General features: G+C 45.2%; 1 protein-coding gene across 4 annotated transcripts in view; it reads left to right on the top strand.

Moving 5' to 3' along the window:
• The first annotated feature begins 2,604 nt into the window (after positions 1–2,604).
• Positions 2,605–13,312, top strand: part of nwd2 (NACHT and WD repeat domain containing 2) — a 78,671-nt gene continuing 67,963 nt past the window's right edge. Inside the window, exons 1-3 of one of the 4 annotated variants that reach the window (XM_078936234.1) lie at positions 3,000–3,138; positions 3,303–3,430; positions 3,884–4,055. In XM_078936234.1, the coding sequence (XP_078792360.1) occupies positions 3,905–4,055 (151 nt within the window). In that variant the 5' untranslated portion in view covers positions 3,000–3,138; positions 3,303–3,430; positions 3,884–3,904. Of the gene's footprint in view, positions 2,761–2,962; positions 3,431–3,883; positions 4,056–13,312 lie in introns of those variants that run through there. The other 3 variants (XM_078936235.1, XM_004079893.5, XM_020711667.3) reach the window with 3 other exon arrangements.

Genomic DNA, 13,312 nt, shown 5'->3' on the forward strand with positions numbered 1-13,312 from the left:
AGGGCCACGGGTTTGCCAGAACCTGACTCGGCTAATGTTAGGTGAAGGCAGGGTACACCCTGGACAGGTCGCCCGTCTGGTGCAGTGAACTTATTAATCCTTTATTTTCCCCAAGATTCTTTCTGATCAACTACATTTTTAAAATTAAATGTATGAAGCTAATATTTACATTGTGTTTTGGGGAAAAGTTAATGGTATCAAACATCTTTTCTCAAAGGTACAACTTTAGGTTGACATTTTTTCCATCTTGTTAGTGACAAGAATCTAAAGGGCCACATCGATGAGTGCTTTCAATACCCTCAACCTTTTGAGTCGGGTGGCTCTAATATTCAAGCAGCATTTCGATGAGGGAATACCTGAGGGTAAACTACAGAAATAGAGCATCCCAGATGTTTTCCCGCCCCTCTCCCCGCATCCCATCCCTCTTTTCTTACCCGCTGTTTTGACAAAGTCACCAGCCATCACTGATCGTTTGTGAAGTTTGTGTGTGAACACCGAGTGCCTGTCCTTTTGGTGCCCATGTGTCCACCAGGTGACACATCACATCCTGTCACCACGGTGACTCTGAAACAGGAACATGAGTTCCTGTACACGCTCACATGCCAACAAACCCAAAAATCTGCAGTTACTGTCAGAAAAATGTCTCAAAAGCCCGAGGATAATGTCAAAACAAGAATATGTAAGATGTTTACTTACACCAGGAGATGCAAACGTGTGCCTGCAGAGGTGCTCCTAAACGCCTTATTTTCAAAAAGCGCCTTATAATCCAAACTGTCTTATATATGGATTAATTCTGGGTGTGTTTACTGATGTGAAAACAATTTTTAGAGGTATATGGCACTCTGTCTAAATGTCAGTCTATTTTTTTTTTACGATTTGCAAACCAGGTTGGGTGTTGATGGATACGGTAATTCGGCCAATATGTGGCGGTGTTGGACTGTGTTTTTTTACGTCTTAATAACAAGCGTAGTCACAGTAATGTTCGTTTTTAGTGGCATCCAAAGGTTGGGAGATACAGGTATTGTTAACGTGGCTAACACTTCTAACTTGGCTAACGTGTAGCGTGTTTCAAACATGTTCAAGAGTTACTGTGAACGCAGTTATCCCTTGTGCTATCCTAGGCACTTTAACATTGGGAGTTGGGTTATCTAGACCCACTAGACAGTGCTCTGAACCTTTTTTCTTCAATGATTTGTGATCTTCACTGGTCTCCATGGATTACATGAAATCTTTCCACCTGTATCCACCTTTGTCATGGTAGGGAAAACACCTCAATGTAAGGGTGGGGTCATCTAAGATAGCACAATAGATACTGAAGTCTGACTGACGGACTAATCTCTGACTCTTTTTTTCTCGCATAATGTGCCTTATAGTTCAGTGTGTCATATATATATGACATTATTTTGAAACTAAAACATGTATTGGAGCACACCCTATGATCCAGTGTGCCCAACAGTAGGTAAAATATGGTATTTTCAGAAAATGAAACTATATTAAATATTTCTGAAAAACCTTTTTTTCTTATTAAAAAGAGAAGGTTACAGTTAATAACTTGAAGAATTTTGGAAGTGCTTGTTGGAATTGTCTCTGGTTTAACTGCAATATGAGTGCTGGTGCAACAATCAAGTGAAGAAAGGTCACATCACTGTAGGGAATGAGTTCCTGTCCCCGGTGCTCCACTTGAGCTTTTCCGGAGCTGCGGTTTTGTCGTAGTGTGAGCTAGTGGCCCTGCAGGCTGACTTAAATAGCTCGGTGTGAGTCTGCAGAGTCAGAATCATCCTCAAGACCCGCAGCAGTAAGTCACCTAGACTTTAATTAGCTTATCTTTGAAAGCAGCCTATAAAATTACGTGTCTTTGGATAATATGAGCTTTAAATCCAGTGAGTCAGACAAGACATTGTGGATTTAGTCAATGTAGCGGATTATGTATCATATGTGATTATTATTTTTTCATCAAAACCGTGGAAATAGGCAGGGAAGAAGTTTGTGTGAAAATGAAAAAAAAAAGCTAAAATTGTCACTTTATAACAGGTTGATGGGATCTGCAGCTGACAGCATTTGCTCAGGGGTTGAGCTTGAAGCAACACGCACACCTCCGATTCAGAGGAACACTTGAACACTGCGAGGGGGGAACCAAATATATGGTTCAGCGTTTCTCGCTCACAAGAACAGCACAGTAATCAATTCCGTTTAGTACAAGTCCAATGCACTTAAACCTCCCGCGTGAATAACCAGAGGCTGCAGAGAAGAGGTGCTTGATCAATATAGCAATTCATTCAAACCCTTACTTTCTCGTATGCGGTTTCAACAGCAGTTAAAAAACTTAAAAAGTTCAATGTTACATGATTTAAATTTAACGAAGAGAATGGAAATGATTGTACCCCCACTAAAGTTATAAATTAGCTGGGAACTTGGCTATATTCTAAAACATTTCAAGAACTAGCTAAACTCAATTATTAAGTGCATTTATTTAGTTGTTTTAATGTTTTTTGATCTGGTGTTACTTGAGTAAATGACTAACGCCTTTTGCTTTACGTTTTTTTGTATGCTCGCTTAAGAATTGTAGCGTCAACACTGCTGACTTCGCGGTCCTGTTATTTTAATAGGGCTGACCCTCCAACGGAGAAGGAGACAAGAGGAGGAACATCCACAGCATCATCTGCTGCCTTTGTCAAGCCGGACAGCAAAAGCCGGAGCACAGCCGGAATTACCGTTTCTTGTTTTCAACATAAAAGTACATTTCCAGTGAACCCTTTCATAGTGAGTATGGATTCACAAAACTGTAGACCCATCGTAGGTTTGACGGCATACCTCCTGCTTATTATTTTAAATTGATTGTGAATACTTAATATGAATGGGACACAGGCGCACGGTGGACATTTGCTGTTAAGTTGCGTCTTATTTTGAAAACGTGTCGGAAGAAGCTCTCGTTTCGACAGCCTAGGCGCGCGCCTTCCAGCTCCCGAGCTCTCACAAGCACCAGATTGCCACGGGGAGCACTCCGACTCACGGCGCCTGTTTTACGGTCTCGAAACGTCGCCTTTCGGTCAAGGCAACTCTAAATGGGCGTTTTTACCCTTCTGACACTGTCCTCGTCGCCAGGATATTTTCGGAAGCCGCGAAATGAAGCGCATGAATGTGAGCAACAAGAAGTATCCTGTTGTTTCTCCATCACTAGTCAAGTGCTCTCAGTCTCTGTGGATTCCCATCCACTGTGGTTTGACTCGAGTGCTTTGAGTCATTTGTGTTGTTGCAGACTCCCCAACTTTTCTCTAGCCGCCTTTTTTGTCGTCTCTTTTGAGGTTTTCCGTCTCTGAAACAAATATTTCAAGATACACACCAACTCCGGAAAACCAGGGACTTGGCATCTGCTCCCCGGCGGAATAACCTTTGTTAGCGGTTATTCGCCCTCCCAAGCATCTTCTCAGGGGTGGGAACTCGGCGGATGCTTGCCTTGCTCGTTTGTTCCGAGTTTTGTTCCGTCTGGTTCTGTTTGTCTGTGTGTCCCACAGTGGCATGATGAAAATTCTTTAGGGACATGTATTCACATTACGCATGCACCGTGACGGCAGTAGGCTGTGCGTATCATCATATTATTACATTCAAACTGCATTAACATTGTGTTTTATTCCGGATTTTTTTTTTTTTTTGCCAGGACAGGTGCGTTATTTAGTCTATGACAGGTTTCACATTGAATTGTGGGTTAACGCTCTTTTTAACTCAAAAAAGAGACGGCACGTGCCTTTTTTTTCTTTTTAATTTTCTAAGTTAGTATGTCAAAAGCAAAAAGCTTCTGGAATGTGCCGCGGGGGGGGGGGGGGGGGGGGGGTCAGGAGGCACGTGCGCGTCTAACTTGACCCTCTCTGTGAATGCACGCGCGCAGCCACGCTGGAAGTCGCCTCCCATGTGGCCGTCGGGAGTGGGGAGCAGGCAGCCATGCCCTCGGGAGTCGGCGCTGCGCAGAGCGGCCATCGGCGGAAACATCAACGCCCTGCCGCCGCACCACGTCCCCTCCGGCCGCAGCGTGCGGGTCTTCATCTGCGCCAACCCCGACGGTAAAACCTGATCACACCTTCATCTTTATTTATTATTTCAGGGGTGAAGCAGTGGGGATTTCCCTACATATCTAGTCAATTCTATCTATCTATCTATCTATCTATCTATCTATCTATCTATCTATCTATCTATCTATCTATCTATCTATCTATCTATCTATCTATCTATCTATCTATCTATCTATCTATCTATCTATCTATCTATCTATCTATCTATCTATCTATCTATCTATCTATCTATCTATCTAATCACAGCTTTATCTATCTATCTAATCACAGCTGTTCACACACACACCCTTAAAAAAAAAAAAAACTACATAGTGCCCTGAATTGTAAAAGCAAATTGGACACCATGCACACTACTTTTCTTTTTTTTTTAAAGGCGGATATGATGTCATCGATTTCACAAAGTTAAAATCTAATTGAAATGAGCGTTTTGCGATGCTTATTTAAGAATGTACTGTATTCTGAAGATAAAAACATTTAGGATTTATTTGAAAAAAATACATTTTTTTGGCAAATATTGTTCCGACGAAATGCATTGTGGTCTATAGTCGCAGATCTAGTGAGCATTGATGCACACTGGTTTTTCGCAGAGACTTCTGGGAAATTTCCAGGACACTCAATTTTGGTATTGTAGATTCTGACAACATAACAAAATGGCAAACGCACTACATAGTGTGCTATAGAGGGGTTAGGGTGGGAAGTCGGACATACACAGTAATTCTGGTGTTCTTACTGTAACATGTTCTTGTGGCGTTTTCTTGTTGATGATGGAGGACAAATACCACATTTTAAGTATATGTCATGTTTTTTATTTTTATTTTTTGCACAGTTTGCCAGGGATGTGACTTAGATGTGATTTTTAACCCTTGATCTATCTTAGATGACCCCACCCTTACATTGATGTGTTATTCCTACCACTTATATAAAAAAAGAGAAGAAGATAAGCTTAAAATTGCATTTCTGAGTATTTCTGTATTCAAATCGTTGTGAATAAGGAGAGCAAAAAATGCTATTTGAAAGAGATCGTATTTGTGATGCAGAAAATATGCTGGGGGGCCACAAGCTCTTAACTAGACGTCTACATCCTTGATTGTTTTCGTTTTCCTGCTAGCGCCTGGCTCAAACCTGTACCGCTGAAAAATTCCAATATTGCCCAACATTGTTGTTGCACAGGTGGGGGTTGTGAGAGGCTGTAAGCTGGCGGGAGAAAGTGTAAACAGAGAGCTCTCAGTAATGAGCAGGGGAAGGGGTTGCTCCAAAACAGCCACTAAACAGAGGGATGATGGAAAGGGAGAGAGCTTACCATACACCAACAGTCCTGCGCACAAATTTCTAATGAACTACTGCAGAGACTACGTCCTAGAAAATTTTAGTTTTTTTTTTTTTCATTTTTGGCTAAAAACTGCTTCATTAAAATTAGAAGACCACTGGAAACACTTTTACAATGGATCAAAAGATGATTGGAGTGGGACTTTAAGAGGACTTAGTCAGAAATTGACTGGACTATACCACCTGTAGCTGCAGCAAGAAATTCTGATACAAAACCATCATACTGATTCACCACAACTGGAGACATTTGGGTAAGAAGCAAAAGAGATAACTGAGAGTAAACTGTTGTCCTCATAAAGATAGATGAGGTCATGCTCTTGTTTTGAAAGCCATTAAAAGATCAGCACGTCCAAATCCCATTTTTACATCCGTTTTAGTTGCTGTTTTCTAAAACTTTTAACTTGCTAATGTTACTAAACCAAGTCTCGTATGTTGGTAAAATGAAAACAAAATATTCAGAAAAGCAGATTTTATTTTCTGTAAAACTTACCCCAGCTCCGCTGTTTTCTTCACCTTTATGCTCTGGTTCAGTGCAGAAAGGTTTAGGTTAAAATTAACTCAGCTTTTCATACTTTACAGCCAACCAAGCATGTATTTATAACATAGAAAAATACTTACTTTCCTCTTTTTGAGCCCTTTGATTGAACTTAACAATCTTCCCCTTTTTATAGTTTCTTAAAATAAAAGTACAGAATGGAAGTGCTTTTAAATTGAAAATCATGTTTTATTGCTTTCTTGAAAATGGAAGGTGTTATGTGGGTTTGAATGGATATTTTATTGATAATACTAAAGCATTTGGGGTTTTCTGTGGCGCCCCCTAAAGGGAGCAGCCAAAAGGTAAAGTAGTGGTCAGAACCTGTTGCTCACCTCTCTTTAATATGGCATATTTGCATGTAAAGATCAAGAAGAAAAAGAGTTGGGACTAAGGAGGGAATTCAGTGATTGTAAAGTTTGAAAAATATGATTTCAGATCAAGGCTGGAAACCGTTAGAACATTGGATGCTCATTCAGAACTCCATCAGACCTCAAACTGAAAGAAATTCTGTCGCCAGCCACGGCTTTTCACGCCACTTACAAGTCAAACTCCAACGTGTAACACAAAAAGACAAAAGTAGGAAATGTCTCAGGGCTTGAGCTCATTTGAGACGGAGAGGTGGAAAACTCTTTCAGTGGCGTGATGAATCAGAATGTGAAATTCATTTTGAAAAGCATGTAAACCAGGGCAATGAGGAATGGAACCAACCAGCTGGTGTGAGCTGCCATCTTTGCTGTTTGAAAGGAAATGTTCCAGATTTTTTTTAGAATGGAAAAGACAGACTTGCAATAAGGTCACACAACTCCATTTTTTCAAATCTATACCTTTTTTTTCTATCATCTTATCTCATCTGCTTAAAAAAATCATCTGTTTAGGTTTTTGCAAAGCTAACATTTTGTCTTGTTGGTAATAAATGTGGAAGCTAAACTAAAAGAAAGGTTAAAAGGTTTTTTAAATTTGCTTTTGCCATGAACATATAATGTAACTACAGAGGACGAGATGGGAAATTACTTGATTTTAGGACTCTACAATCCGTCCGATACTTAACTTTAGGGCATCAGCATTCTCACCTCACAGCAATAAGGCTTGGGTTCGAATCCTGGTTGGGTCTATTCAGTGTGGAGTTTGCAGGTCCTCGTCATGCATGTGCGGGTTTTCTCTGGTAACTCTTTCCATGGTTCAATAACAAGAGTCAGAAATTGATTCATAGGTCTGAATGTGAGTTTTTGTGAGGCTCTGTGACACACTGGTGACCTGTTTAGGTTATATCTCGCCTTCACCCAAATGTAGCCGGGATAGGCTCCAGCAACCATGTAACCCTGACAGGGATGAGGTAGGTTTGCAAAATGGTTGGATGGTTTTACCCCAACATCTATTAGAGGGGAATAGCTTGTTGGATGCTTACCTCCAGCATTTTCACATCTTGTCCTAGTGATGTGAATGAATTACCAAACGTTCTCGCTCAGCTTCCCCGTGAACCGCCACCTTAACGTGGTGGGGGAGTTTGAGAGCTCGGGTGATCCCAGGAGCTAAGCTGTCTGGGGCTTAAGCCCCTGGTAGGGTCTCCCATGGCAGACAGGTCCTGGGTGACGAGCCAGACAAAGAGCGGTTCAGAAACCCCTGATGAAAAGAAACAACGAGGACCCGATTACGTCGCCCGGATTGGCGTCACCGGGGCCCCACTCTGGAGCCAGGCCCAGGGTCGGGGCTCGGAGGCGAGCGCCTGGTGGCCGGGGCTCTTCCCACGGGTCCCGGTCGGGCACAGCCCGAAGGAGCGACGTGGGACCACTCTCCCATGGGCCCACCACCCGTAGGAGACCTCAAAAGGGGCCGGTGCAATGTGGTTTGGGTGGCAGTCGAGGGCGGGTGCCTCGGCGGCCCAAACCCCGATCATGGAACCTGGCTTTTGGGACATGGAATGTCACCTCTCTGGGAGGGAAGGAGCCTGAGCTGGTGCGAGAGGTTGAGAGATACCGTCTAGATATAGTCGGGCTCACCTCCACACATAGCCTGGGCTCTGAAACTCAGTCCTTAGAGAGGGGTTGGACTCTCTACCACTCTGGAGTTGCCCAAGGTGAGAGGCGGCGGGCTGGCGTAGGCTTACTCGTGAGCCCCCAACTCAGCCGCCGAGTGTTGGAGTTCACCCCGGTGGACGAGAGGGTCATGTCCCTCCGCCTCCGGGTGGGGGACAGGTCTCTAACTGTGGTTTCGGCTTACGGGACGAACAGCAGTTCGGAGTACCAGGCCTTCTTGGTGTCTCTCGAAGGGGTACTGGAAAGTGCCCCAACGGGGGACTCCATTGTCTTCCTGGGGGACTTCAATGCCCACGTGGGCAATGACAGTGGCACCTGGAGGGGTGCGATTGGTAGGAACGCCCCCCCTGATCTGAACCCGAGTGGTGTTTTGTTATTGGACTTCTGTGCTCGTCATAGTTTGTCCATAACGAACACCATGTTCGAGCACAAGGGTGTCCATCAGTACACCTGGCATCAGGACGCCCTAGGCAGGAGGTCAATGATCGACTTTGTAGTTGTTTCAGGTGACCTTCGGCCCTGTGTCTTGGACACTCGGGTGAAGAGAGGGGCGGAGCTGTCCACCGATCACTACCTGGTGGTGAGTTGGATTCGCTGGCGGGGAAGGAGGCCGGAAAGACTTGGAAGACCCAAACGTACTGTGAGGGTCTGCTGGGAACGTCTGGCTGAGCCCTCCGTCAGGGAAGTCTTTAACTCCCACATCCGGGAGAACTTCAAACAGGTACCGGGGGAGGTTGGGGACATTGAGTCCGAGTGGACCATGTTTTCCACCTCTATTGTCTCTGCTGCTGCTCGGAGCTGTGGTCGCAAGGTCTCTGGTGCCTGTCGCGGCGGTAACCCCAGAACCCGGTGGTGGACACCGGAAGTAAGGGATGCCGTCAAGCTGAAGAAGGAGTCCTACCAGGCCTGGCTGGCCTGCGGGACTCCAGAGGCAGCTGACAGGTACCGGCAGTCTAAGCGAGCTGCGGCCCGGACTGTTGCGGAGGCGAAAACTCGGTCCTGGGAGGAGTTCGGTGAGGCCATGGAGAAGGACTATCGGTTGGCCTCGAAGAAATTCTGGCAAACCATCCGACGACTCAGGAGGGGAAAGCAGTTCTCCACAGGCACCGTTTTCGGTGCAGGTGGGGGGCTGTTGACTTCGACTGGGGACATTGTCGGGCGGTGGAAGGAGTACTTCGAGGATCTCCTCAATCCCACTGACACGCCTTCTTTTGAAGAAGTGGAGAGTGAGGATTTTGGGGTGGGGCTGTCCATTACCCGGGCTGAAGTCACTGAGGTAGTCAACGAGCTCCTCGGTGGCAAGGCCCCGGGGGTGGATGAAGTCCGCCCTGAGCACCTCAAGTCTCTGGATGCTGTGGGAGTGTCTTGGCTGACACGTCTCTGCAGCATCGCGTGGCGGTCGGGAACCGTACCACTGGACTGGCAGACAGGGGTGGTGGTTCCCCTCTTTAAGAAGGGGGACCGGAGGGTGTGTTCCAACTACCGGGGAATTACACTCCTCAGCCTCCCTGGGAAAGTCTATGCCAGGGTACTGGAGAGGAGAGTCCGTCCGATAGTCGAACCTCGGATTCAGGAACAACAGTGCGGTTTCCGTCCTGGTCGTGGAACAGTGGACCAGCTCTACACCCTATCTAGGGTGCTGGAGGGTTTGTGGGAGTTCGCCCATCCAGTCCATATGTGTTTTGTGGATTTGGAGAAGGCGTTCGACCGCGTCCCCCGTGGCATCCTGTGGGGGGTGCTCTGGGAGTATGGGGTCCGGGGAGCCTTACTGAGGGCTGTCCGGTCTCTGTATGACCGGAGTTGGAACTTGGTCCGCATAGCCGGCAGTAAGTCAGACCTGTTCCCGGTCCACGTTGGACTCCGGCAGGGCTGCCCTCTATCACCGGTTCTGTTCATAGTTTTTATGGACAGAATTTCTAGGCGCAGCCAGGGGCCGGAAGGGATCTGGTTTGGGGACCACAGGATTTCCTCTCTGCTTTTTGCAGATGATGTTGTCCTGTTGGCTTCATCGAACCGGGACCTCCAGCGTGCATTGGGGCGGTTTGCGGCCGAGTGTGAAGCGGCTGGGATGAGGGTCAGCACCGCTAAATCTGAGGCCATGGTCCTTGACCGGAGAAAGGTAGTTTGCCATCTCTCGGTCGGTGGAGTGTCCTTGCCCCAGGTGGAGGAGTTTAAATATCTTGGGGTCTTGTTCACGAGTGAGGGAAAATCGGAGCGTGAGATTGACAGGCGGATCGGAGCAGCGTCCGTAGTTATGCGGTCGCTCTATCGGTCCGTCGTGGTGAAGAGAGAGCTGAGCCGAAAAGCAAAGCTCTCAATTTACCGGTCGATCTACGTTCCAGTACTCACCTATGGTCATGAGCTATGGGTCATGACCGAAAGAACCAGGTCCCGAATACAAGCGGCTGAAATGAGCTTCCTCCGCAGGGTGGCTGGGCGCTCCCTTAGAGATAGGGTGAGAAGCTCGGTCACCCGCGGAGAGCTCGGAGTAGAACCGCTTCTCCTCCACATCGAAAGGAGCCAGTTGAGGTGGCTCGGGCATCTAGTTCGGATGCCTCCTGGACGCCTCCCTGGAGAGGTGTTCCGGGCATGTCCCACTGGGCGGAGGCCCCGGGGAAGACCCAGGACACGCTGGAGAGACTACGTCTCTCGGCTGGCCTGGGAACGTCTCGGGGTCCCCCCAGAGGAGCTGGAGGAAGTGGCTGGGGTGAGGGAAGTCTGGGCATCTCTGCTCAGTCTGCTGCCCCCGCGACCCGGTCCCGGATAAGCGGAGGAAGATGGATGGATGGAGATGGATGGATGGATCTCGCTCAGCTGATTTCAAATAGGAATCCATTACAATCCTCTTTGTCTGTACTTTGGTGTCTAACTCATTGAATGTAGTTGGTTCCAAGAAGTGAAAATCCCGTAGACTTTTATTTAGAAAAAATCGCTTTTACTCTGTCAATACATTTGTCAGAATCACCATTCTTGCTCTGATACCGTGTTTATCAATCTCTTCTCATGATAGTTTTTCTGTAGTGCAAGTTATAAAAATCAGATCCCTCAATAAAAGCAAGTGGTCTCACATTGAACGTTCAAAACGTCTGACCAATTCTCCCAGGCTCACTTGTAAGTGGTGGGGGTGTGGCCTTCCAACAAGCTTATTCCTGATTGGTGAGAGCAGTTGCTATAGAAATGTTGACTCAGAACAATCACTCCTTGCTGACATTGTCTGGGTCCAACATGACAACAGCTGGATCGTGAGAGAATGGTGACGGAGTTAGCTTCACTTTGTTGGTTTTGTTGTCTCATTGGTCACTTCCTGTGCTCATGGATCCATGTGAGCCTGTCTGCTGTGTTACCTGGTTGAAGTTCCTTTTGGGCATTGAACAGATGAGTGAAAGCTTGCATCAAAAAGCAAGCTATCACTTAAGCTGTTTGACAGTGATAAAAAGCCAGAGGCGCTTAAGGCATGATGCATAACATCAATTCTCAAAGGGTCTACTGTCAGGGCTATAGAGACGGCTAATTGCTGTACGTTTCCCCACAAGACGGTCCCCTGTGTTTTTACTGACATTTTTGTCTTCCTTTTCACTCGTTTGGCAGGTTTTTCTTTTTTTCTGAAAGCTTTCACTCCTGTTAATTATAAGTCTAGTTGCGAAAAAAGGAATAAGCACAGTGGGAGGAATGGCAGGAGACTGCGTCAGCTTCATGCGGCCACTCTTTCAAAATTGCTTCTTGGGGGTTGGCCAGTGTTGGACGTCTGGACTGCTTTTGCAGGCCATTTAAAATGTGCCTTGCCTGCTCCTGAGCGCACACAGGACACAGTCCCAGACGAGTGCGGCAGCAGCTTTTAGAACGTTCTAAAAACGCTACGAAGCAGTTATAAGCTACCAGGATGTTCTGCTGACGCTCAATGGAAGACACTTTAAAAATATCATAAAAGGGGAATAACCTATGCATTTGCCAAGCCCATTTAATCCCTTTTGGGGTTACGGGGGGATGCTGGAGCCTATCCCAGTCACTGTAGTTTGAGGACAGGGTATTCTCTGGATGGTGCACCAGTCCATGGCAGGGCAAAAAAGGGAATAAGAAACTCCAAAAATACAAATTCTATTCTGATGATTATCGAAAATCTACTGCCTTGTTCTCTGAAAAATTGGGAAAATTGCTCACTAACATACCTAATAAGATTGTCATTTAGATCCATAAAGAAAGATGTAAAATCCATGTTTTTTTTTTTTATTTACCAAGGCTGTGTCCCACCAAGGTGGGGTAGCCTAGACAAGGCACACAATTTTAGCTCCCTCTGTCTCTTCCCCAAACCCTCCTCCTTCAGTGCGTGAGTGCGTGTGTGCGTGCGACTGGTCCATTAATGTTAAATCCATTTAACATAGAAAAATATCTATGCATGATTTGTAGATTGGAGGTCATGCATGTGCTAATTTACAGTAGGGCAAAACAAATATTTAGTCTCCCACTATATAAGTTCTCCCACTTAAAAAGATGAGAGAAGCCTATAACTTTCATATCCCTCAACTATTAGAGACAAAATGAGAAAAAAAATCCAGAGAATCACATAGTCTGATTTTTAAAGAATTTATTTGTAAATTATGGTGGAAAATAAGTATTTGGTCGATAACAAAAGTTCAACTCAATAATTTGTTATACATCTATATTTTCTAAGAATTGCTCTCATGGTTGATTTCTTCACAACAAGCTGCTTAATTATTGCAAATTCAGTCTTCCCATCTTGGTGCAGGTCAACAGTTTGGTTTCTGGTGTCCTTAGACAGCTCTTTGGTCTTGTCCATAGTGGAGTTTGGAGTCTGACTGTTTGACGTTGTGGACAGGTGTCTTTTATATAGATAACCAGATCAAACAGGCGCCATTAATGAAGGTAATAGTGAAGGACAGAGGATCCTCTATCAGAAAAAATGACAGGTCTGTGAGAGCCAGAAATCTTGCTTGTTTGTAGATTTAAAAATATACTTATTTTCCACCATAATCTCAAAACATGTCCATGGGTTGCTTAGCTTTTCTACATTTCTTGGAAATGACCAATGTTGGAGCTAATCAAGAGATGACCCCGGAATAGGTCTGCAAAAGTATTGCTTCACTACAAGTATGAAAGTATAGAAATATTTAAGTATTGGAAGAGTTTGCAAAATATTGATTGAATCTTTTTCCTGTGTTAAACTTCAAATCAGTTCTATTGTTTATCTCCCTTTGAGACTGACATGTTAGTAACTTAACAAATATTCAGAAAGCAGATGATACCAAATTACCTGCTGTCCCTGATTAAAAAATTCAAAAATACGACGAATAAAAGAGAAAAATTCAGAATATTTCTGAAATAATCAAATTAACTAG

Source organism: Oryzias latipes, chromosome 18 (genome assembly GCF_053564925.1).
Source record: "Oryzias latipes strain Hd-rR chromosome 18, Olatipes_Hd-rR_3.1".
Lineage (NCBI taxonomy): Eukaryota > Metazoa > Chordata > Actinopteri > Beloniformes > Adrianichthyidae > Oryzias > Oryzias latipes.